This window comes from Erythrolamprus reginae, chromosome 7 (genome assembly GCF_031021105.1).
Source record: "Erythrolamprus reginae isolate rEryReg1 chromosome 7, rEryReg1.hap1, whole genome shotgun sequence".
NCBI lineage: Eukaryota > Metazoa > Chordata > Lepidosauria > Squamata > Dipsadidae > Erythrolamprus > Erythrolamprus reginae.
The window spans coordinates 23,010,588-23,035,979 of record NC_091956.1 but is presented as its reverse complement, the minus strand read 5'-3'; the positions used below and the strand labels follow the sequence as shown (position 1 = coordinate 23,035,979).

The following is a 25,392-nucleotide window of genomic DNA, read 5'->3' as shown; positions in this document are numbered from 1 at the left end:
CTATCCGCTGGTATTGCCTTGTCGATGATAGCCACCTTGTTTTTCTCAACCAGAGTGATGTCTGGTGTACTATGTGCCAATACTTTGTCCGTTTGTAAGCAAAAATCCCACAAGGTCTGGACCAACTGATTTTCAGCAACTTTTTCAGGCTTGTGTTCCCACCCGTTTGTAGTAGTATGGATGTTATAGTTTTTGCATAAATTCCAATAGATAATTTGTGCAACAGAGTTGTGCTATAATTTGATTTACTGCGTGATTTTCTTGCAGCAGCTGAGCCTACAGTTTCATCAGCTTCCTTGCACAATATTATTATTATTATTATTATTATTATTATTATTATTACTACTACTACTACTACTACTACTACTACTACTATTACTATCATCATCATCATCATCATCATCATCATCATCATCATCATTGTCATTCTTTGTCAAGTGGATCAATTTTCAAAATCTTCCCCACTCGACCACGTTCAATTTTAATGAAACTTTGCATTTGTTTGCACTTTGAATGTTTGGAATATTATATTTAATTTATTTATTATTTATTCTTAATATTTATGCTTAATATTTAAAAACACTTAGCTATTTAGAAACATTATTTAGAACAGTGAGTAAATACTTGGGGCCCAATACAGAAATTATTTGTCAAGTGGATCAAGTGTTCCCACTCAACCACCTTCAATTTCAACGAAACTTTATGGCATAAAACTGAGGTTTGCAAAATTTTAGGTCCACATTCCAAACATTCAAGGTGATATTTCTAAATAGCTAAATGATGTTTCTAAATAGCTAAGTGTTTTAAATATTAAGCAAGCAGTTTAGAATAATAATAAATGTATTATTATGCTGAACTGCTTGCTTAATATTTAAAACACCTAGCTATTTAGAAACATCATTTAGCACAGGGAGTAACTATTTGGAGACCTACAAAAACGCAGCTTTAAATGCAGCAACTTCAAAATAGTTTTGAATGAAAGGCCCATATTTATTTATTTTTGTTTTAAATGAATAACTTTAGAATTCCTTTCCCCTCCCATTCTGAAGCTCTTGAGCCTCTAGTGTGGCATTTCTCAATCTTGGATTTCAAAATCCCAGAATCTCCCAGCCGGCCATGCTTTGGTTTCACACATCTTAAAAGTCACCATGGGTGAGCAACACACTGCTGTAGTATTACAGCTTTGTATAGAAGATATTTTAAAGGTAAAATCCTCTGAATTCTTTCACTTGCAAGCTGACCCATCGCTACCAAGGTCAATCCCAAGTAAAGCTACCGCTGTTCTTTTGTCAAACCTCAATCCCTCTCGGATAGGAATCCCAAAACTTGGTTGCTGCCATTTTCTCTCTCATCACCCATTAAACCTCGGCTTATCTTTCAAGCCAGAGTAATACATGGGGAGTTTGGATTAACTTGTCCATCAGTGCACCACAAATTCAAGACCTGTCTTAGACAGCAAAGAAGTTGATTCACTACTCTAAGGAGATAATTGGGAGGTTAAGTGCAAAAAAAGGCATGTTATCAGATGAAAATGTGTTTCTGGATGAGTATTTAAATCTCAGAAATGAGCTCTGAAGTCAAGAATGCCATTAACACAGAAGAGGCATTTAATCCAGGCCTGCAGGTACCCTGTGGGCCCTCCTACAATAGCTCCATTATGAAGAAGCATGTGGCCAGCGTGCTTTACGATACATTCCATATATAAAGAATATGTAATTTAGGATATTGGGGAGTTTAGGGTGGAAAGGAAGGATGGTTTCTGTCTGAATTCCTGTTGCTGTTGGCAGCACTGGATTTGGAAGAAAAAGATGGGAAGCTCTTAGTATTTTTCTATAATGGTGAAAAGGTTTAGAGTTGGAAGCATTGATTAACATATATCCACATTTAGAATACTGTGTCCAGTTCTGGAGACCTCACCTACAAAAAGATATTGATAAAATTGAACGGGTCCAAAGACGGGCTACAAAAATGGGGGAAGGTCTTCAGCATAAAACAGGAAAGACTTCATGAACTCAATCTGTATAGTCTGGAGGACAGAAGGGAAAGGGGGGAAAGGATCAAAACATTTGATCCTTGGAACAAACTTCCAGCAGACGTGGTTGGTAAATCCACAGTAACTGAATTTAAACATGCCTGGGATAAACATATATCCATTGTAAGATAAAATACAGGAAATAGTATAAGGGCAGACTAGATGGACCATGAGGTCTTTTTCTGCCGTCAGTCTTCTATGTTTCTATTTAAATATGTTAAAGGGTTAAATAAAGTTCAGGAGGGAAGTGTTTTTAATAGGAAAGTGAACACAAGAACAAGGGAGGCCAATCTGAGAACACAAGAACAAGGGGGCCCAATCTTAGTTGGGGGAAAGATCAGAAGCAACGTGAGAAAATATTATTTTACTGAAAGAGTAGTAGATGCTTGGAACAAACTTCCAGCAGACGTGGTTGGTAAATCCACACTATCTGAATTTAAACATGCCTGGGATAAACATATATCCATCCTAAGATAAAATACAGGAAATAGTATAAGGGCAGACTAGATGGACCATGAGGTCTTTTTCTGCCGTCAGTCTTGTATGTTTCTATTAATGCAGAAAATGTATACAGTGAACCCTCGAGTTTCGCGTCCTCAAGGATCGCGAAAGGGCTATTTCGCTAGTTTTCAACCCGGAAGTAAACTCCACCATCTGCGCATGCGTGCCCTTCCACGCATGCGTAGATGGTGGAGTTTCCCCGCCGGGGAGAGGCTTCCCTGGGTCTTCCCCCTCTTGCCCCGGTAAGACCCCAGCGGCGGTGGGCTGGAGCGCGAGCTTGGGGCACCCTAGCTCCGCTTCCCAGCTGGGAAGCGGAGCCGGCAACAGCGTGGGCGGGCGGGCGGCGCGCGAGAGCTTGGGGCAGCCTAGCTCCGCTCCCCAGCTGGGAAGCGGATCTAGGGAGTCCCCACTGCGCGCGCGTTGCTGGGGAAAGCGCGCGCGCTTGGGAACATCCCAGCTCCGCTCCCCAGCTGGGAAGCGGATCTAGGGAGTCCCCACCGCGCGCGCGTTGCTGGGGAAAGCGCGCGCGCTTGGGGACTCCCTAGATCCGCTTCCCAGCTGGGGAGCGGAGCTGGGATGTTCCCAAGCGCGCGCGCTTTCCCCAGCAACGCACGCGCGGTGGGGACTCCCTAGATCCGCTTCCCAGCTGGGAAGCAGAGCTGGGATGTTCCCAAGCGAGCGGGCACCCAGGGAAGCCGTTGCGCGAGCAACGGGGTGGGCGGGCGAAGGGCGGGCGGCAGTAGAAGCAAAAACACCATCTGCGCACGCGTAGATGGTGTTTTTACTTCCGCACCGCTACTTCGCTAAAAATCGATCATCGCGTGGGGTCCTGGAACGGAACCCTCGCGATGATCAAGGGTTCACTGTATATGCAATGAAATCTTTACAAATATAGAGTGGAGTGGAGTGGAGTGGAGTGGAGTAGAGTAGAGTAGAGTAGAATAGAATAGGAGCTGGAAGGGACCTTGAAGGTCTTCTACCGTGTTTCCCCGAAAGTAAGACAGTGTCTTACTTTCTTTTTACCCCCAAAAGCCCCACTATGTCTTACTTTCGGGGTATGTCTTACATTAGAAAAAAATTGAAAGGGTAGCATTCCCGAAGGCATCTCCCCAGAGTCCAGAAGGGCAGCCGCGGGACAGGAGCATCGTGAGCCCTTTTCCAAGTTCAACCTCAGGGCTCCAAGCGGCGTGCACTCGTGGAGCCGCAGACGCGTGTCGGGGAAGCGTGTGTCTGGAGGGGAGGAGCCGCTCTGTGCAGTTGGGCAGCCCCACCTGCCTGCCGTAAAGGAGGCGGTCGAAGGAGGGCGCAGCTCCGGCCGCTCGCCTCGGAGCCGGTCGGCCTCGCTGGCCGCTTGCAGCCGAGCCTCGGCAGGACTCGGTTGCTGGGACGAGCGCCTTCGCTGCAAGCCACCGCCCGCTCGGCTCGCTTTGGACCAGCGCCGTCCTTCGCTTTGCCAAGCCGGGGAAGAGGCGGTGGCGCCGCGGCGAGGCAAAGCCGAGGGGCGCGCGGGGAGCTTGGAAGCGACGTCATCGGGCTCCCCCCCCGGCAATACCCCCGTGTTTCCCTGAAAGTAAGACATATGTCTTACTTTCGGGGTATGGTTTATATTAGCCGACCCCCCTGAAACCCCCGATACGTCTTACAATCGGGAGTGTCTTACTATCGGGGAAACAGGGTAGTCCAGCCCTCTGCTCAAACAGGAGAACCTATGCCATTTTAGATAAATGACTGTCTAATCTCCTCTTAAAGGACTGGAAACCAAGACTTACGAAGAGAGACTGAGGGAACTGGGCATGGATAGCCTAGAGAAAAGGAGGGCCAGAGCGGACATGATAGCAGTCTACAAGTATACGAGGGGATGTCACAGAGAGGAGGGGATCGCTTTATTCTCCAGGGCACCAGAGGGCCGGACGAGGAACAACGGCTGGAAGCTGACCAAGGAGAGATTCAACATGGAGATAAGGAGGAACTTCCTGACGGTCAGAGTGATCAACCAATGGAACAACCTACCAGCGGACATTGTGAACTCCAACACTCTGGACATTTTTAAGAGAAGATTGAACTGCCACTTGACTTGTGTGTTAGAAGGTTCCTGCTTGGGCAGGGGTTGAACATGATGGCCTTCATGGTCCCTTTCAACTCTAACAATCAATCAATCAATCAATCAATCAATCAATCAATCAATCAATCAATCAATCAATCAATCAAGTCCAGTGATGGAATATCCATGGTTTCTAGAGGCAAGCTGTTCCACTGGTTAATTTTCCTCAATTAATGGATTAATTGATTCACCTTAATTCCAGGTTGCTTCTCCCCTTGATGAGTTTCCATCCCTTGCTTCTTGTCCTGCCCTCTGGTGTTTTGGAGAATAATTTGACCCCTTCTTCTTTGGGGCAACCCCTCAAAAATTGGAATACCGCTATCATATTATCCCGAATTCTTCTTCTTTTTTTTAAAGATTAGCCAAACCCAAACCCTGCAGCCGTTCTTCAAGTATCTTAGCCTTCAAGCTTTTGATCGTCTTAGTTGCTCTTTTCTGAACTTTTCCCCAAAGTCTAAACAATCTTTTTTTGTAGTGCGGTGAACAAAATTGGTTGCAGTATTTAAGTGTAGTCTTACTAGGATTTTATAAAGTGGTACTAGTACTTCACGTGATATTGATTCGATGCCTGTTTATACAATCCAGGATGGAATTAGCTTTTTTGGCTGTTTATATGCTTATATCCAGTAATGGGTTGCAGCTGGTATGGCTGGAATCAGGGTTCCGGTAGCAGAAATTGAGATCCGTGCGCATCTCCACAACCCCAATGGGTGCATGCGCCCGCCCGCATGAGATTTGGTTTCTGCGCATGCACAGCAAGAAAAATCTCGCGCGAGGGCGCTGTCATGCGTGAGATGTTGCTGATTTTCACCTTTTTTTACTTCTGTGCATGCGCGGAAGCAAAGGTATTGCCAAATCCCATTGTTACACTGTTTCTTATTACTGTTGTGAGCCGCCCCGCGTCTTCAGAGAAGGGCGGCATACAAATATAATAAATAAATAAATAAGTAAGTAAGTAAGTAAGTAAGTAAGTAAGTAAGTAAATAAGTAAATAAATGAAATAAATGAAATAAATAAAATAAATAAAATAAAATAATAATAATAATAATAATAATAATAATAATAATAATAATAATAATAATAATCATCATCATCGGCAAAATATCTCACACACAAGTGTCCTGGCACAAGATTTCACTTGCAACACATGCGCAGATGCCAAATCTTGCGCCAATGAGTGTGTGCGCCCCCGCTGGACATGCGTACGCCTGCGAAGATCCCAGAGAATGTACCGGTAGCATCCAGTAAATGGAACCCCCGCCTCCTTATAAGTATGTAAGATATATGATTGAAAAAATGGCGGACAATCCACGCCCAGAAGCTTGAAAAACAGCACCACAATTGCTGACTCAAATTCTCCAGAAACTCTCCAGCTCACAAGTTCCCGAGGGCAGATGAATAAGTTACAAGGAGTTCAAAAGCCTTAATGTACTTTAATGACTTTAGACTCTTCCCTTCAGGAACTTTCTTGAATTATTTCCTTGTCTTCCAAATCTGATAACCCGTGACTTCCTATATTAATCTTGGAGGATTTTGAACTTCTGCTGTGAAACTTTGCTTCAAAAAAAATATCCTTGAAAGTCCCACAAGAAAGCTGAATTGCATTATAGACTTTCCGGTATTACCAAAACACTTCCCTCCTAATCTCCTCATTACCAAGACAAAAGAAATGACTCTTTCTTAATCCCTTCAATTTTTCTCTACCTGGCAACAGTACAATTGGGTTGTCTAAAGCAGGGTGTCAAGTTCAAGGCCTACTACTAAAATTGAACAGGTCCAAAGACGGGTTACAAAAATGGTGGAAGGTCTTAAGCATAAAACTTATCAGGAAAGACTTAATGAACTCAATCTGTATAGTCTGGAGGACAGAAGGGAAAGGGGGGACATGATCGGAACATTTAAATATGTTAAAGGGATAAATAACATTCAGGAGGGTTTTTAATAGGAAAGTGAACATAAGAACAAGGGGGCACAATCTGAGGTGAGTTAGTGGAAAGATCAGAAGCAACGTGAGAAAATATTATTTTACTGAAAATGTATTAGATGCTTGGAACAAACTTCCAGCAGACGTGGTTGATAAATCCACAGTCATTGAATTTAAATATGCCTGGGATAAATATATATCCATCCTAAGATAAAATACAGGAAATAGTATAAAGTCAGACTAGATGGACCTTGAGGTCTTTTTCTGCCGTCAATCTTCTATGTTTCTACCCACGGGGTGCTTAGATCTGGTTCACAGAGCCACCCTGGAATCAGCGAAGGATCCGCCCACAGTGCCTCTGCCAGCTAAAACGGAGCTTGGGAGGGCCCTGTGGCCCTCCCATGCTCTATTTTTGCTGGCAGAGGATTACAGGAGGTCCTCACAGCTGAAAACGGCACTCGCATGGCCCTCCTGAGCCCTGTTTCCACTGACAGAGTGTTGCAGGAGGTTATCACAGCTGAAAATGGAGCTCGCGCGGCCCTCTTAAGCTCTGTTTTCGCTTGCAGAGGGTTGCAGGAAGCCAATGCAACCAAAAGTGGAGCTCGGGTGTCTGTTTTCGCTGGCAGAGCGTTTGGGCCAACATAGGTTCCCCCAACATGGGTGACGTTGAGCTGGCCATGCCCCTCCGGCCAGGGGCGGATTGCCGTACTGCCGCTACCTACAGTAGAAGACAACATACCACTAGCGCATGATGCGCTCTGCACGCAGCTTCGGTTCTCTTGCACTCGAGTGCGCACACATCCTAGTGTGTTTCTGCTTCTGCACGGGAAGCAAAAACAGGCTGAAATCTCACGAGGGGATGCACGCGCGCGAGAGATTTAGGTGGTTTTTTCTTGCTTCCGTGCATGTGCAAAAAATCGCTGAAATCTTGTGCTTGTGCCTGCCCCTTCACAAGATTTTGCTTCTGCACATATTATAACACAAAAATGCACTGGGATGCGCATACACATGCAAGAAAACTGAAAGCTGCATGCGCAGTGCACTGTGCGTTCCTGGTGTGTCATTCTCCACTGTACTGTTAGCAACCAACTACTGCCCCCTGCCCCCACAAGGTCAAACACAAAGGCCCTCAGTGAAAACAAATTTGACACCCCTGCTTGTCCTTTTTCATACCAGCTCTTTTATTATTTATTACTTTATTATAATACTCCATACCTCTACTCCAGGCTTGTGCGCTGCTACAAGATCCTTTATCATTCGGAGTTCAGATACCGTCACACCACCGACCATGAAGATAACCAGTATGGGATGATCGCTTGGGTGGGGTCGGCTCACCTGATCAAGAAAGAGAATAAATGCTTACGGAATCTGATATTTAAATCTGCAAAAGACTCCAAAAGAGAACGGAAAGCAACATGTCAGCCTGCGGAGCGGAGAAGACGAACTAAGGATTTCATCCCGCCACTACCACCACGTTGCCTCCATTCAAGATAATCCCTTACTGCTATAATTTAATATAATGCAAAGGTTTCGGAACAAGGCTATTCTGTTAATAGCGCAAAAATATTTTATTCTGGTATCTACTTTCCACTTTCCTCCTTCTCTCGTTGTTAATTTTACAGCCTTGGTCCTAAAATGGTGGGCAGTGATGGGCCCCACCCTGTATGAATGGGATTGGTGATCCGTTAGGACTTTTTAATGAGTTCTGGAGGCCGGCCCAGCAATGCGCCTGAAGCAAAATCTCACGCACGGATGAGATTTTGGCAATTTTTGCATGCGCAGAAACAAAAAAAAGAGGCCAGAAATTGCCGAAATCTCACCTGTGCAAGGACGCTCACGTGAGATTTCACCTTGGGCGCATGTGCAGAAGAAAAATCTCACATGGGGCATGCGCACACGCATTAGGCATCTGCGCGCTTGTACCGGTAGGAAAAAGTAAGTGGAGCCCTTCGCTGATTGCGGGCCGGATCTAAAAGACAATGATGCCGTTCTTGAGAGTTAACTCATTTTAATTCTGGTGATGAAAAGTAAATAAATAAATATAGCAAATGTGGTTTGTTTGTCGACCTCTTGCTCGTGAAAAATATGATAGTTTTATCCAAAGACTTTCTGATTTCCATACAGTACATAATACTTCTGCATTATAGCTACTCAAAAATATTATTTTTTTTTAAAAAAAAGAACACTAATATTGTCTTGCTACAGAGATATAGAACTGTGATGGTGAACCTATGGCACATGTGCCACAGGTGGCATGCAGTGTCCTCTCGGTGGGCGTGCGAGCCATCGCCCCAGTTCAGAAGTACTGCGTATGCACCTCTCACCGGCCAGCTGGTCATCGGGTCTCTGCTGCACATGCGTGGGGCATGAGAATGGGGGCATGCATTCAAGGGCAGGAAGCATGTGGGGTGCTGACTGTAAATGTGCAGGGGGCTCCATGCACATGCACAGGAGGATGCATGCAGGGGACTGTACCCACATTGTATTTGGGGGGTTCGGCCACGCACTTGTTTTGGGAACTGGGTCCAGAAAATGTTAGCCATCACTGCTATAGAGCAATCTAAAACTAAATACAGTGATACCTCGTCTTACAAACACCTCGTCATACAAACTTTTCGAGATACAAACCTGGGGTTTAAGATTTTTTTGCCTCTTCTTCCAAACTATTTTCACTTTACAAACCCACTGCTGCCGCTGGGATGCCCCGCCTCCAGACTTCCGTTGCCAGCGAAGCATCCGTTTTTGCGCTGCTGGGAATTCCCTGAGGCTCCCCTCCATGGGAAACCCCACCCCCGGACTTCTGTGTTTTTGTGATGCTGCAGGGGAATCCCAGCAGGGGAATCCCAGCAGCGCAAAAACAGACGCTTCGCTGGCAACAGAAGTCCGTAGGTGGGGTTTCCCAGCGAGGAGAGCCTCAGTGAAATCGCAGCATTGCAAAAACACAGAGGTCCATGGTGGGGTTTTGATTTCTCTGATGCTCCGCTGCCCACCTCCGGACTTCCGGACTTCCCCTGCTGGGATTCCCCTGCAGCATTGCAAAAACACAGAAGCCCGGAGGTGGGGTTTCCCATGGAAGGGAGCCTCAGGTGAATCCCAGCAGCACAAAAACGAATGCTTCGGCTGGCAAAAGGGGTGAATTTTGGGCTTGCACGCATTAATCGCTTTTCCATTGATTCCTATGGGAAACATTGGTTCGTCTTACAAACTTTTCACCTTAAGAACCTCGTCCCGGAACCAATTAAGTTTGTAAGACAAGGTATCACTGCACACCTAATAATCATCTTGTTGCCTATACTAATAATACCGCCCAATATTATTAACCTTGCTGCTAACATTTCCACGTAAATAGGTTTGAACTTGTAGTTTGGTCTCAGATTTGGACAGCGAACACTAAGCTCATAGGAGCAGAATCAGAATCTTAATAAAGTGATATAAAAAATATGTACCAGAGCTAAAGTGGGTTCAGAAGACAATTATGTTAAAACCGGCCGCCGGAAAACAGCTCAGATATAGCTTTCTTGCACATTCCTGATAAATTCATAAACAACAACTGTTCTCATTTCTAAAGTGGGAATAACTGTGACCTATTTACAATGTTTTATGAAAAGATGATAATGTGCTAAAACACACCGGTTAAAATCCAATACAGACCTACAAGCGTGTCAGTTTATTGATTTTAAAGGGCTTGTCTATGCAAAAGTGTGATAAAGAGAAAAATAGAATTACAGACAGGGTTGGGGTTGTGATTCAGCCTGAGGCTCCTCAGGGACCGGCTGGAGCTCTGCCGGATCCACGCCCAGAGGAGGAGGACAGTGACCAGGAGGGGGAGGACCAGGCAGACGGGGGAGAGGAACATCAGGAAGAGGAGGAGGGAGAGCAGCCTGAGACCCCCGGGGGGCCCTCTCCCCAGCTAGTAGCCTGGATTCATTGGATGAAGACGCACAGGCTATAATAGACATGAGGCAGAGACGTGCAGCTCAAAGAAGGGGCCAATTAGAAAGGTATTTCCATCCCTGAATTGGCAACAGCTGGGTTTGGGTGTGGTTCTCCTCAGCAGGGTTGAAAAGGCAGGCCCGCCCTTACAGTCTTGTGGAGAGTTATCAACTGGGAGTCCTGTGACCTTGCTTCGATTCTTGGCGTCTCTGATCTTGGCTTGTGGCCTAGAAGGCTGAAAGACTTGGGGGAGGCGTGGGTTTTATTATCTCCAGTGTTGTTTTTGCCAGCAATAATCCTGTTTTATTGCCTGGCCTTCGTGAAACCTCTGTGAAGCTTCATCGTGTTCCTGTCTGTAAGAACAGTTTTTGTTACCTGTGTTTGCTTTCCAGTATATAAACTGCTTTTGCTTTTTACCAGTGTGTCTGGATACTCTTTTTGGTTGGTGTTGGCTTCTGGGGGGGACCCAGACAGAACAGGTTGGGGGTTTTTTTTGGTAGCAGATTGTTGATATTTCAAGAATGTGCCAATGAACCCATTTTGTAGACAAGATCCTTTTATTCTGACATTGTTCAGCCTTTCCAGGTGAAAGGAAAAATACTTCTTCAAAGTTTCTCATAAACTCAAGATTCAGAAAAAAGACAAAACGATAAAAAAAAGATCTACCCTTGTCTTTGCAGCAAAACTGGACTCATTGGAGGTATCATAATCCCTTCCGTAATTAGTTTGAGCATAAATACCTATATTTTAAAAAACTCTCGGTTTGAAGTTGGTGTCACTTCCTTTTTTATCCCTTATCTATTCTTTCCTTCTTTTTCTTGGGCAATCAGAAGATTATGAATAATTAGACATTTGAACAATACACTGTATGAACAGATGATGTATTTACCGTATTTTTCAGAGTATAAGATGCACTGGAGTATAAGACACACCTAAGTTTTGGGGGAGGAAAATAGGGAAAAGAATCTGCTTATCAGATATTTATCTGGCAAGCATCCTTAGTCTGGTCAGCTTCAGCACATTATTTTATTCCCTGGTTAGGGCTTTAAAAAAACCTTATTCAGAGAAAGTAATAATGAAAGAACCTGCAAGCAGGTAAGAGCTGGGGAAATCATTAGCACCTGGTTAGGGCTGGAAAGAAACATTCCGAGCAAGTAGAGCAATTAAAAAACCCTACAAAGAGGATTTGGAAAACATTCTTGACAGAGAGTAACAATGAAAGAGCTTGCAAGTGGGTAAGAGCTGGGTAAATTGTTAGCACCTGGTTAGGGCTGGGAAAAAAACATTTGAAGCAAGTTAGAACAATGAAAAAACCCTTGCAAAGACTTAGGGCTTGGAAAACATTCTCCGCAAAGAGTAACAATGAAAGAACCTGCAAGGTAAGAGCTGGGAAGATTATTAGCACCTAGTTAGGGCTGAAAAAAATGCTTCGAAGAAAGCTGCATTCAGAATATAAGACACACCTGAATTTTCAGCCTCAGGGAGGAAAAAAGTGCATCTTATACTCTGAAAAATACAGAATTTATTTATCTTGAAAGAAATCAATCAACAACATTTTTCCTCCTCCCTGTTTAATCATAAAACGACTGTCAAAAGGGCACACATGCAACTACTAGAAATGGCTACAAATATCCACAGGACCACCAATAGAGAGAGATACCAGACGTTTATAACCCTGTACCAGGAGTGAAATTTATTTATTTTATTTATTTATTCAATTTTTATGTCGTCCTTCTCCTTAGACTCAGGGCGGCTTACAACATGTTAGCAATAGCACATTTTTAACAGAGCTAGGCTATTGCCCCCACAATCCGGGTCCTCATTTTACCCACCTCGGAACGATGGAAGGCTGAGTCAACCTTGAGCCAGTGATGAGATTTGAACCGCTGACCTTCAGATCTACAAGTCAGCTTCAGTGGCCTGCAGTACAGCACTCTACCTGCTGCGCCACCCCGGCTCATTAGAAATGCTACCGGTTCGGGCATACCGGTAGCGGTGTCCACCAGTGATTCAGAGCATCAATAGTGGCGGCAGTACAAGGCTCCGCCCACCTGCTCAGATGTTGCCATTTTCTTGTTTTTAACCCTCTGTGCATGCGCAAATCCTTCTATGGCATGCGCAGAGGGTAAGAAAGGGTGTGCGACACAGGCGGGGGCTCCTACCTTTCACCGCTACTAAAATGTTCCTGGAGACCGGCGCACACACACTGGCATGGGATTCAGCTTCTGCGCATGCACCAGAAGCCAAATCTCATGCGAGGATGCGGCCAAGAGCGAGATTTCAGTGATTTTTGCCAATATTTTTGCTTCTGCGCATGCACAAAAGCAAAAAATCGCTGAAAATCACCAAATCTCACTCACGGGCATGTCTTCACAGGAGATTTGTCTTCCAGTACATGGGCAGAATCCGAATCTTATGCTGGAGTGCACACCCACCTGCCGGTCAGATGTAACTGCGCATGTGGCTCTATTTTCCCCAATGGAACGGCAATCCACCCCCCCTTTCTGGCTGCAATCCATTACTGGTGCAACAATGGTGCTTGCATTGTAAGTAGATTTCACCGGCGCTCTGTACTACGACAGGATGATCATCTGTAGTATGGAGTATGGACACCAGATTTGGCAGCTCAAAATTATATTCCCCCCCCCCTTTTTTTACTCTGTACAAGATTCTACTACATCTCTAGTCTCTTAATTGTCTGCCTCCACACATTCTCCTAGCTTCCTGGACTCCTTCCTCATAAGGAAATGGGCAGTTAATCCTTGATTTGCATTCTAACAAAACAACAAAGGTGTTTCCTCACATCCTTGTTCTTGCCTCTATGATACTGCTAAAGACCTAAGGCACAGATAATTTGGAATACACATTCCAAAGTAGCAGGCAAGGCACAAGACAAGTAACAATGGATGGAAAGTATTCAGAGAGAAGCAGCCTGGAGTTAAGGAGAGATTTTTCTCACAGTGAGGACAATTAACCAGTGGAACAGCTTGCCTCCAGAATTTGTAGGGGCTTCACCATTGCAGGTTTTTAATAAAAAAAACCAATGCCGTCTGGCGGGCCCCAGCGGAAGAGCCTTCTCTGTGGTGGCCCCAGCCCTCTGGAATCGACTCCCCCCGGAAATCAGAATCGCCCCTATCCTCCTTGCCTTTCGTAAGTTACTCAAAACCCACTTTTGTCGACAGGCGTGGGGTAACTGAGCTACCCCTAGGCTATTATAGTTTTGTGTATGGTATGACTGAGCTGTATGGTTTTAATGTTATGGGTTTTAGATGTTGTTTTAATGTATTGGATTTGTTATATTGTGAGCCGCTCCGAGTCCTCGGAGAGGGGCGGCATACAAATCTAATAAATAATAATAATAATAATAATAATAATAGACTGGACAGCCACCTGTCTGAAATGTTATAGGGTAGTGATGACAAACCTATGGCATGAGTGCCATAGGTTGTACGCGGAGCCATATCGGAGGGCATGTGAGGCATTGTTCCATGTCAACTCCAGTGTGCATTCGCATGTTAGCCAGCTGATTGTGGGGAAGGCACAACGGGCAGACCAGAAGTTTGGAAAACTGGATTTCCGCTTTTCCCATTGAGCCTCTGGAGTGTGAAACAGCACAAAAACACAAAAAGCCAGCACCGTGAATGAAGGCCAAAACCAGCTGAAGAACCGACAGCTGTGATTTCACCTTGTTGTATATATAAAAACATAATAATAATAATAATAATAATAATAATAATAATAATAATAATTTATTAGATTTGTATGCCGCCCCTCTCTGTAGACTCAGGGCGGCTCACAACAACGATAAAAACAATATTATACTGGCACAAATCTAATATTAAAAAAAACTAAAAACCCTATCATAATTAAAAACCAAACAGCACATACATACCAAACATAAATTATAATAAGCCTGGGGGAAAGGTGTCTCAAATCCCCCATGCCTGGCGGTATAGGTGAGTCTTAAGTAGTTTACGGAAGACAAGGAGGGTGGGAGCAGTTCTAATCTCCGGGGGGAGTTAATTCCAGAGGTCCGAGGCCGCCACAGAGAAGGCGACATTGTTTAGTCGACGGGACCCAGAGAAGGCCAACTCTGTGGGACCTTATCGGCCGCTGGGATTCGTGCGGTAGCAGGCGGTTCCGGAGGTACTCTGGTCCAATACCATGTAGGGCTTTAAAGGTCATGACCAACACTTATAAACATATACCCTCCAAATTCAATGTGGTCATATGTGTCACCATGCCATGTAGAAAGGATGACACACTGTCCATAATTAGACCCTATTGCTGGATTATGGCTGGTTCCAAAGTTAAAATATGTGTGAATATTTTAATTGTGTGCAGTCTCTGTGTCTCACCAGAAAAATGAACCTCTTAAGAAAGCCCAACTTTCTCATAGGCAGCTTTAGAATCTAACTTATTTACTAGTACAACGTCCTGCTTTCCCATGCTTATTAACTGCAGGCAACAAATATTACTACATGATGACATTTGAATTCTTTATATTGAAAAAGTATTTTTATATCTGTATCTGCATCTTTGTGTGTGTGTGTGTTTATGTGTAACATATTTTTGCTGATAATGAAAATGAAGAGAGACTAGTATACATCTAATTCAAGCTATTTAGATCGTGCAGAATGTAGAATGCAACCGCGAGAGCCATTGTGGGGCTTCCAAGGTTCGCTCATGTTTCTTCAACACTCCGTGGCTTGCATTGGCTGCCAATCAGTTTCCGGTCACAATTCAAAGTGTTGGTCATGACCTTTAAAACCCTACATGGCATTGGACCAGATTACCTCCGGAACCGCCTGCTACCGCACGAATCCCAGCGACCAATAAGGTCCCACAGAGTTGGCCTTCTCCGGGTCCCGTCGACTAAACAATGTCGTTTGGCGGGCCCCAGGGGAAGAGCCTTCTCTGTGGCGGCTCTGGCCCTCTGGAACCAACTCCCCCCGGAGATTAGAATTGCCCCCACCCTCCCTGTCTTTTGTAAACTACTCAAGACTCATTTATACCGCCAGGCATGGGGGAGTTGAGATATTACTTCCCCCTAGGCCATTACAAGTTATGCATGGTATGTTTGTGTGTATGTTTGGTTTTTATAAATAAGGGTTTTTAGCTGTTTTATTATTGGATTGTCACATGCTGTTTTTAATCATTGTTGTTAGCCGTCCCGAGTCTACGGAGAGGGGCGGCAAACAAATCCAATAAATTATTATTATTATTAATTATTATTATTTAGCTCTCATCAGCTAGCCATACCCTTACAGGAATTTGAACCTGAACAGCCTGCCTATAAGGTAGTAGCTTTAACCTCTAAGACACAGGTTCTTCTCCTGTATCAGCTTTTTTCTACAGAAAAAAGCTCATACAGTTTTCTTTAATGTGCACAAGAAATAAAGATACCTATAATTGGGATGATATTAATACTTGTAGACTACTATCACTACAACTACTTTTGGGATTTTGTACTTTTATTACCATTTTTTATCTGGGCGGTAAATTATCAAAACGAAAACAATCTCTAGAGGCGCATTTGAAGTTAATATCAAATATTACAAGGATGTAACTATTTAAATCTTATTTTCTTTTAAATAACTTTCCGGATCATAAGCCCCAGCTGCAAATTTACATTCCAAATCTAAGAAACTCAAAAACATGTCCTATTTAGGTTCATGGATTGCTCTCAATTTAGATTTAGGATTCTTCTATTTACACCCTAACAAAATTTATCTGGAAGACTGTTTTGAGTGTACACATAGTTTTTGACCTGCATACTAAATGGAAGTTAGTGTCTTTTGAGTTCAAACAAAGATTCTAGATTTTTTTGTAACTTGAGTCATTTTTCCACCAATGGCATATAGTATTTTTTTTTAAATTTCCAATCTTCACTGTTCAAAATTACAATGGGAAGAAATATCAGGTTCTTAGCAACCCACTTTTACAGAAAGCAAGATTCTTCCCCAGTCCAACAAGAATTTCTGAAGACAGAAATATCCTCAACCAAGGATAACTCAATAAGTTGCCTTTTCAAATCCTTAGAGTCTAATTCAACTCCCAGGTTCTTAAAAAGGTCTATTTCTGAATCTTTTACTCAAAGTCCCTGTGGGAACTGATGATGAGGCTGTCTTAACTAACACAAGAGGAATGTTCAGAGCCAGGATGTGAATTTCTCTCATTCTATTACATTAGGTTTCATATCACACTAATGATGGCTGGCTTGTGGTATGAAGATGCTGCATGCATTTAATGAGGCGGAGGCCTTAGTTATATACACAGCTGTACAGGAACTGTTGTGGCTGCTGTTACTGGTAGATCTTGGAGAGACTTCACAAAGTCCTCAAGAAATCTATTTATTTATCTAATTTATTTAAAATATGTTAAAGGGTTAAATGAGGTTCAGGAGGGAAGTGTTTTTAATAGGAAAGTGAACACAAGAACAAGTGGGTTCAATCTGAGGTTAGTTGGGGGAAAGATCAGAAGCAAAGTGAGAAAATATTATTTTACTGAAAGAGCAGTAGATGCTTGGAACAAACTTCCACTGTGGTTGGTAAATCCACAGTAACTAAATTTAAACATGCGTGGGATAAACATATATCCATCCAAAGTTAAAATATAGGAAATAGTATAAGGGCAGACTAGATGGACCATAAGGTATTTTTCTGCCATCAATCTTCTATGTTTCTGTTTCTATAGATAGATGAATGGTAGGTAGGTAGGTGATAGATAGATAGATAGATAGATAGATAGATAGATAGATAAATAGATAAATAAATAGGTAAATAGATAAAGACAGACAGACAGACAGGCAGGCAGACAGACTGACATCATATATACCAATTTTGAATGTCATGTGGGCTTGATTTAGGAAAATATGTGTCTCCTAATGGGAAAAACATTTCTGCAAATCCATTATGAGGCTACAAAATTTACATAGCAAAGCCTGTGTGGCTCAAAAACAGGAATGACGTTTTGTGCTGAAGTTTATATACACATTAGCAATTACTGAGTAACTCTAGCTGTTTCACATCCCTCTGAGATGGCTTGCAATGATAGTAACTAAGGAAGAAAGAAAGAAAGAAAGGGAGAGGTTAAAGCAAAAAAAAAAAAAGACAACCCCCCCCCCTCGAAGCATCTTACATTGGATAAGGAGCACGATTACCCCACTGTGAGAGTGAAGGGACCATGAAAAAGATTTTATACACTGGCTAAGTTTGCACGTTGCATTAAGCTAGGGCTTGGCAACCCACTGCCCAATGAGGTATTGCAAATACTCCAGAATCATTCTTGCAGTTCTCAAAACAGTCTTGGATCACGCTACTAGAATTCAACATTGAATTTTTGAATCGCTTTTAGGGTCATGGCTTTTATGTACATCTGGCCCAAATCAGAAACGAGAACATTAATCCTCTGCTGGCTTTACACTATGAATTTCCTTGAACAGAGCTCATCTGTCTGGAATCCACGCTGCATTTCAGATATAAATACACTAGAACGTGTCCAGAGATACTTTACGGGAAGAGCCCTCCACTCCTCTACTCGCAAACAGAATACCCTACACAACCAGACTTGAAATCCCAGGCTTAGAAAGCTTACAACTATGTCGCCTTAAACAAGACCTAAGCATTGCCCTTACTAAGGCCAGTAAGGGGCGTGCATAAGTGCACTAGTGTGCCTTTTGTCCCCTGTCTAATTGTCTTTCCTTTCTTTCACCTATCTTATATAGTCTCTTCCTTTCATATATCCTCTCCTCTAAGTTCACTTTCACCCTCTTTTATATTATCACATGTCTATTTTTCTTCCTATGTATTTGTGTATTGGATAAATAAATAAATAAATAAATAAAATAAAATCATCTGCCACAACGTCTTTCCTGTCAACGACTACTTTAACCACAACAATACACGAGCACACAACAGATACAAACTCAAAGTAAACAGCTCCAAACTCGACTGTACAAGAAAAACCGACTTTAGTAAATGAGTAGTTGCATGGAACTCACTACCGGACTCTGCAGTTTCATCACCAAACCTCCCAAAGTTTTATCCTTAGACTATCCACTGTTGACCACACCAGATTCCTAAGAGGTCAGTAAGGGGCGTGCATAAGTGCACCAGCGTGCCTTCCGTCCCCTGTCCTAATATTTCCCTTTTATTAGTACTAAATATCATGTACTGTATATATTTTTGTATATCTTTGTATACAATATCTTTATATTACTGTCTGGTTTGGTGCTGCAACCCAACAAGACCGACACAGACTTCAGAGGATAATCAGAACTGCTGAAAAAACAATTACTACCAACCTGCCTTCCATTGAGGACCGGTATATTGCACGAGTCAAAAAGAGGGCGGGGAAATATTTACTGACCCCTCGCATCCTGGACACAAACTGTTTCAACTCCTACCCTCAAAAGGTCGCTACAGAGCACCGCACACCAAGACAACTAGACACAAGAACAGTTTTTTCCCGAATGTCATCACTCTACTAAACAAATAATTCCCTCAACACTGTCAGACTTTTTACTAAATCCGCGCTTTTATTTCTACTAGTTTTTTCTCATCATTCCTATCATCCTTTTCCTCTCACTTAGGACTGTATGACTGTAACTTGTTGCAGTCATACAGTCTAAGATTTTTGTTAATGTTGATTGTTTCCTCATTGCTTATTCGACCCCTATGACAATCATTAAGTGTTTTTTACCTCACGATTCTTGACAAATGTACCTTTTTCTTTTATGTACGCTGAGAGCATAAGACAAATTCCTTGTGTGTCCAATCACACTTGGCCAATAAAATTCCATTCTATTCTATTCTATTCTATTTTCTATTCTATTCCCATTATATCCCCTCTCCCATCACTGTTTTGGGATGTGAGGGCAAAAGAGGTGGGCGTGTGTGCACCCACGGTGAGTCACACACTCGTGTGCAGGGGCGAAACATACATGAGGGGCATTGTATTATGTGTGTGGGCACTCATGCACGTGCAACAGTGCACAAGCACACACTTTCAGCATCTGAGGGAAAAAAAGTTTGCCATCACTGCCTTAGTGATTACAGTGGGATTCACGTTTCATTTTCATCGAGGCCTTTTAATATTTTTGCTCTATAGGGCTGTATGTGGGTGGCACAGTGGCTAAGAAAAATAGACGGCACATGGATGGGTTCCAAATATGATATTTTTTCCCTCACGGGTTCACATTGGAGTTGTCGAGGGTAGCAACACCACCCAAAATGAATCTGCTTTAAAGACTTGAGCAACTCCCCCACCATTCAAAGCAGCATTTTTTATTTCAATATCAGACTCCAGCATGTGAACTTATCTACTTGGGCGTGTCAGTCAACACAAATTATTTGTGCAGAAAACGTGACGAATCGTACCCGGATGGACTTCGGATTTCAAAACTTCAAGGAAGGGAGGAATCAAGAAGAGAGCTCTCGCCAATGAACAAGAGACGTAAAAGCTATCTATCGTGAAAACTTTTATTTTCTCTGGCTTAAAAAATGGCGATTTGCCATTTTCAAATAGAAATAACACAAATGGAAATTATGAATCTGTAAAAAGGCTCAAGGGTAGCTATTTTTGAGAATTCTAATTACAACGTATGAAACAGAGGTGGGTTCCTACTGATGCGTTGCTCCGGTCGTGGCCTGCCGATCACGCAACTTGTGCATGACAGCTCTGGTGCAATCTTTGCCAGTCTGTGCGTGGCGCCACCTTTTTTTCTTTTTCTTTTGGCTAATTTTTGGCAGCTCTTCCCAAAATTATACACATTCAACCTCATTTACTGCAATAGGAAAAACATACCCGGGTTCGCCTGGTGCACCAGTTGCGGCCGTACCTGGACCGGGAGTCACTGTTCACAGTCACTCATGCCCTCATCACCTTGAGGTTCGACTACTGTAACGCTCTCTACATGGGGCTACCTTTGAAGAGTGTTCGGAAACTTCAGATCGTGCAGAATGCAGCTGCGAGAGCAATCATGGGCTTCCCTAGGTATGCCCATGTTACACCAATACTCCGCAGTCTGCATTGGTTGCCGATCAGTTTCCGGTCACAATTCAAAGTGTTGGTTATGACCTATAAAGCCCTTCATGGCATCGGACCAGAATATCTCCGAGATCACCTTCTGCCGCATGAATCCCAGCAACCGGTTAGGTCCCACAGAGTCAGCATTCTCTGGGTCCTGTTGAACAAACAATGTTGCCTGGCAGGACCCAAGGGAAGAGCCTTCTCTGTGGCGACCCCGACCCTCTGGAATCAACTCCCCCCAGAGATTAGGATTGCCCTCACCCTCTTTGCCTTTCGCAAACTCCTTAAAACCCACCTTTGTCATCAGGCATGGGGAAATTGATTCCCCTGGACCGTTTCGTTTTATGTATGGTTTGTATGAGATGTATGATTTCTTTTTATATTAAGGGTTTTAAACTGCTTTAACTATTGGATTTGTACTGTTTTGTTTTTGTGAGCCGCTTCGAGTCTCCGGAGAGGGACGGCATACAAATCTAATAAAAAATAAAAATAAAAATAATAATAATAATAAAGGGTTAAATAAGGCTCAGGAGGGAAGTGTTTTTAATAGGAAAGTGAACACAAGAACAAGGGGACACAATCTGAAGTTAGTTGGGGGAAAGATCAAAAGCAACGTGAGAAAATATTATTTTACTGAAAGAGTAGTAGATCCTTGGAACAAACTTCCAGCAGACGTGGTTGGTAAATCCACAGTAACTGAATTTAAACATGCCTGGGATAAACATATATCCATTGTAAGATAAAATACAGGAAATAGTATAATGGCAGACTAGATGGACCATGAGGTCTTTTTCTGCCGTCAGTCTTCTATGTTTCTATGTTTCTATAATAATACCCAGAGCTCAGAAAGGGGTGAAAAAAGAAAAAAAAATCAATTTTTTTCTACTGGTTCTGCATACCTGGCCATACCTGCAGAAGCCCATCGCTGGATATCGCCATCCATCTATTACTTTTTCTGTAGGTCAATAATTTTGCCCTTTCTTGACGAAGCTGCACTAAAGAACAGCCTGCAGACTTCAGTCACTGCCTTCTGACACACAACACCCTTACTTTTTAATTCATTAAAGCAAAATAGCGATATTTAGAAGCAGCAGCTTTGGATGTGGGCATGTGGTCTTAAAATGAAATCCAGATTGACGAGAAGGATTTCTGTAGCATATTTTGCCTCTCTCCACCCTGTCTTGGGATTCTCATTATTTGGACTCCAAAGAAGGGGAGACGAAAACAGTCTAGATCTGGGCCCAGGAGAAGCCTTGGCTATAATTGTAATGAAAAACAGATGGGTGCATGATATTGAAACACAGGAGGAAAAAAATCTTCAGAATTGTGATTTTGCTCCTCATCCCACCCAACCCTGCCTTAAATTTATTTTGCTTAAATGGTTCTTGGCCTTCATTTTCTGAAGTAATAAGAAGAATATTCTGCACTGGCTGCCAATTGATTTCCGAAAGCAATTCAAAGTGTTGGTTATGACCTATAAAGGCCTACATGGCATTGGGCCAGAATACCTCAGAGACCGCCTTCTACTGCATGAATCCCAGCCAGTTAGGCCCCACAGAGTCGGCCTTCTCCAGGTCCCATCGACCAGACAATGTGGTCTGGCGGGGCCTAGAGGAAGAGCCTTCTCTGTAGGGAAGATTTTTTTTTTGCCTCCGGGGCTTCAGAGAAGCTTCCCTGACGCATCTGAAGGACGAAACGGCCTTTCCCAAGGCTGAAAATCAGCTGACAGTGCACACATGCGCACTGCATCTGACGCAAGGCAACATCTCGCCTGCCCTCCAATATGGTTATGACCTATAAAGCCCTTCATGGCATCGGACCAGAATATCTCTGGGACCATCTTCTGCTGCACGAATCCCAGCGACCAGTTAGGTCCCACAGAGTTGGCCTTCTCTGGATCCCGTCGATTAAACAATGTCGTTTGGCGGGACCCAGGGGAAGAGCCTTCTCTGTGGCGGCCCCGACCCTCTGGAATCAACTCCTCCCAGATATCAGAGTTGCTTCCACCTCTGCCTTTCGTAAGCTCCTTAAAACCCACCTCTGTCGTCAGGCATGGGGGAATTGAGATATCCCCTTCCCCCTAGGCTTATAAAATTTATGCATGGTATGTCTGTATGTATGATTGGTTTCTTAAATTGGGGTTTTTTACATTACTTTTAATATTAGATTTGTTCATATTGTCTTTTTACTGTTGTTAGCCGCCCCGAGTCTACGGAGAGGGGCGGCATACAAATCTAATAAATAAATAAATGAATAAATGAATGAATGAATGAATGAATGAATGAATGAATGAATGGTTCCACATGCCACCTGTGGCATGCGTACCTTAATGAACTCAATCTGTATAGTCTAGAGGACAGAAGGAAAAGGGGGGACATGATCGAAACATTTAAATATATTAAAGGGTTAAATAAGGTCCAGGAGGGAAGTGTTTTTAATAGGAAAGTGAACACAAGAACAAGGGGACACAATCTGAAGTTAGTTGGGGGAAAGATCAAAAGCAACATGAGAAAATATTATTTTACTGAAAGAGTAGTAGATCCTTGGAACAAACTTCCAGCAGACGTGGTAGATAAATCCATAATAACTGAATTTAAACATGCCTGGGATAAACATATATCCATCCTAAGTTAAAATACAGAAAATAGTATAAGGGCAGACTAGATGGACCATGAGGTCTTTTTCTGCCGTCAGACTTCTATGTTTCTATAGGTTCACCATCACGGACCCTTCATGAAAGTAGCCCGATATTTTTCAGGCTTCCGACCAAGCCGGAAAACAGATGGCATTTGCTTTAAGGAATCAATTTGTTGAAGTGAACATGTTTCTTAAAATAACCATAACACTTTGCAGAAACATCAAGGAACTGGGCTACTTTAAACAATCAGCAGAGACCTAACGCTGTGCTTGGAAGCACTTTTGACTCATTTTCAAAGGATACATAAACCTAGAGGAGAGCATTACCCTAAAGGCCTTTATTTTGGTCTCAAAAAAGCAAAGGTTTTGAAGGCAACTAGGGCAGGGCCAGCCTTAACTAACATAGACAGACAAAAATAAGTGATTCACACTCAGCTAAAAGATAAATGACTTTTTTCATCTCTGATTTGGAAAAGTCAAGTTTCTAGTTGATTTGTTTTTCTCTGCTCAGGAAATCTATTTTGAGAAGTCTTTTGAACGAAGCCATTACTCCGTACAATTTATTACTCACTATACCTGTCTTAAAAGCTTAAATCTTTTTCATGTAGACAAGTGTTGCTTAAAATATTCACTGCTTAAAATAACACTGCAGTTTCTTTCACTCCAGCAGGTCACAGTGACCGGTGGGGCCACGGATATTTTTTGTGACGTCAATGAAATGCGTGGGTACCAGTAGTGGGTTCTAAACCCCATTGCTACTGGTTCGCTCGTGAGCGCACTTGCGTGCTGCTTCTGAACAGGTGGAGCCTCCTGCCACTACCAGTTTGCAGAACCTGCCCATACTGGGATTTACCCACCGCTGATGGGTCCTGCTTTTGGGGAGAGGGGAAGCAGGGGAGAAGGTAGAAGATAGAAGGATCCACACTCCTTTATCGCCACACTGTCAGATTTGGAAAAGAACAAGGAATGCTTTTTACATTTTGAAATAATAATAATAATAATAATAATAATAATAATAATAATAATAATAATATGTGAGACCACATTTGGAATACTGTGTTCAGTTCTGGAGACCTCACCTACAAAAAGATATTGACAAAATTGAACGGGTACAAAGATGGGCTACAAGAATGGTGGAAGGTCTTAAGCATAAAACGTATCAGGAAAGACTTAATGAACTCAATCTGTATAGTCTGGAGGACAGAAGGAAAAGGGGGGACATGATCGAAACATTTAAATATATTAAAGGGTTAAATAAGGTCCAGGAGGGAAGTGTTTTTAATAGGAAAGTGAACACAAGAACAAGGGGTCACAATCTGAAGTTAGTTGGGGGAAAGATCAAAAGCAACATGAGAAAATATTATTTTACTGAAAGAGTAGTAGATCCTTGGAACAAACTTCCAGCAGACGTGGTAGATAAATCCACAGTAACTGAACTTAAACATGCCTGGGATAAACACATATCCCTCCTAAGATAAAATACAGGAAATAGTATAAGGGCAGACTAGATGGACCATGAGGTCTTTTTCTGCCGTTAGACTTCTATGTTTCTAATAATAATAATAATAATAATAATAATAATAATAATAATAATAATAATAATAATAATAATAATAACAACAACAACAACAATTATTATTATTATTATGTATTAGATTTGTATGCCGCCACTCTCCGGAGACTCAGGGTGGCTCACAACAATAATAATAACAAAGTGACAATGTAAATAAATCTAATATTAAAAAAACATCTAAAAACCCATCATTTAAAAACCATGCAACACAAGCAGACATCCCTGTAAAAGTGTTCACAACCACGTTAATTTGAATGGTGGCAAATGTAACAATGGAAAAACTATACATTTATATTTGGGGAATATATATACACCGCTCAAAAAAATAAAGGGAACACTTAAAAAACAGAATATAACATCAAGTAAATCAAACTTCTGTGAAATCAAACTGTCCACTTAGGAAGCAACACTGATTGACAGCCAATATCACATGCTGTTGTGCAAATGGAACAGTTGTGCAAATGAAATATTCAATGAGAATATTTCATTCATTCAAATCTAGGACGTGTTATTTGAATGTTCCCTTTATTTTTTTTGAGCAGTATATATATACTGCTCAAAAAAATAAAGGGAACCCTCAAATAACACATCCTAGATCTGAACAAAATATTCTCATTGAATACATTGTTCTGTACAATGTTGAATGTGCACAACAGCAT

At 42.5% G+C, this 25,392-nt stretch overlaps 1 protein-coding gene across 2 annotated transcripts in view; it reads right to left on the bottom strand.

Moving 5' to 3' along the window:
* The window catches only part of SCFD2 (sec1 family domain containing 2), a 198,059-nt gene that overhangs the window by 4,397 nt on the left and 168,270 nt on the right, over nucleotides 1-25,392 (bottom strand). For both annotated transcript variants that reach the window (XM_070757174.1, XM_070757175.1), the window contains one exon: nucleotides 7,774-7,893. In XM_070757174.1, coding sequence (XP_070613275.1) covers nucleotides 7,774-7,893 — 120 coding nt within the window. The remainder of the gene's footprint in view (nucleotides 1-7,773; nucleotides 7,894-25,392) is intronic.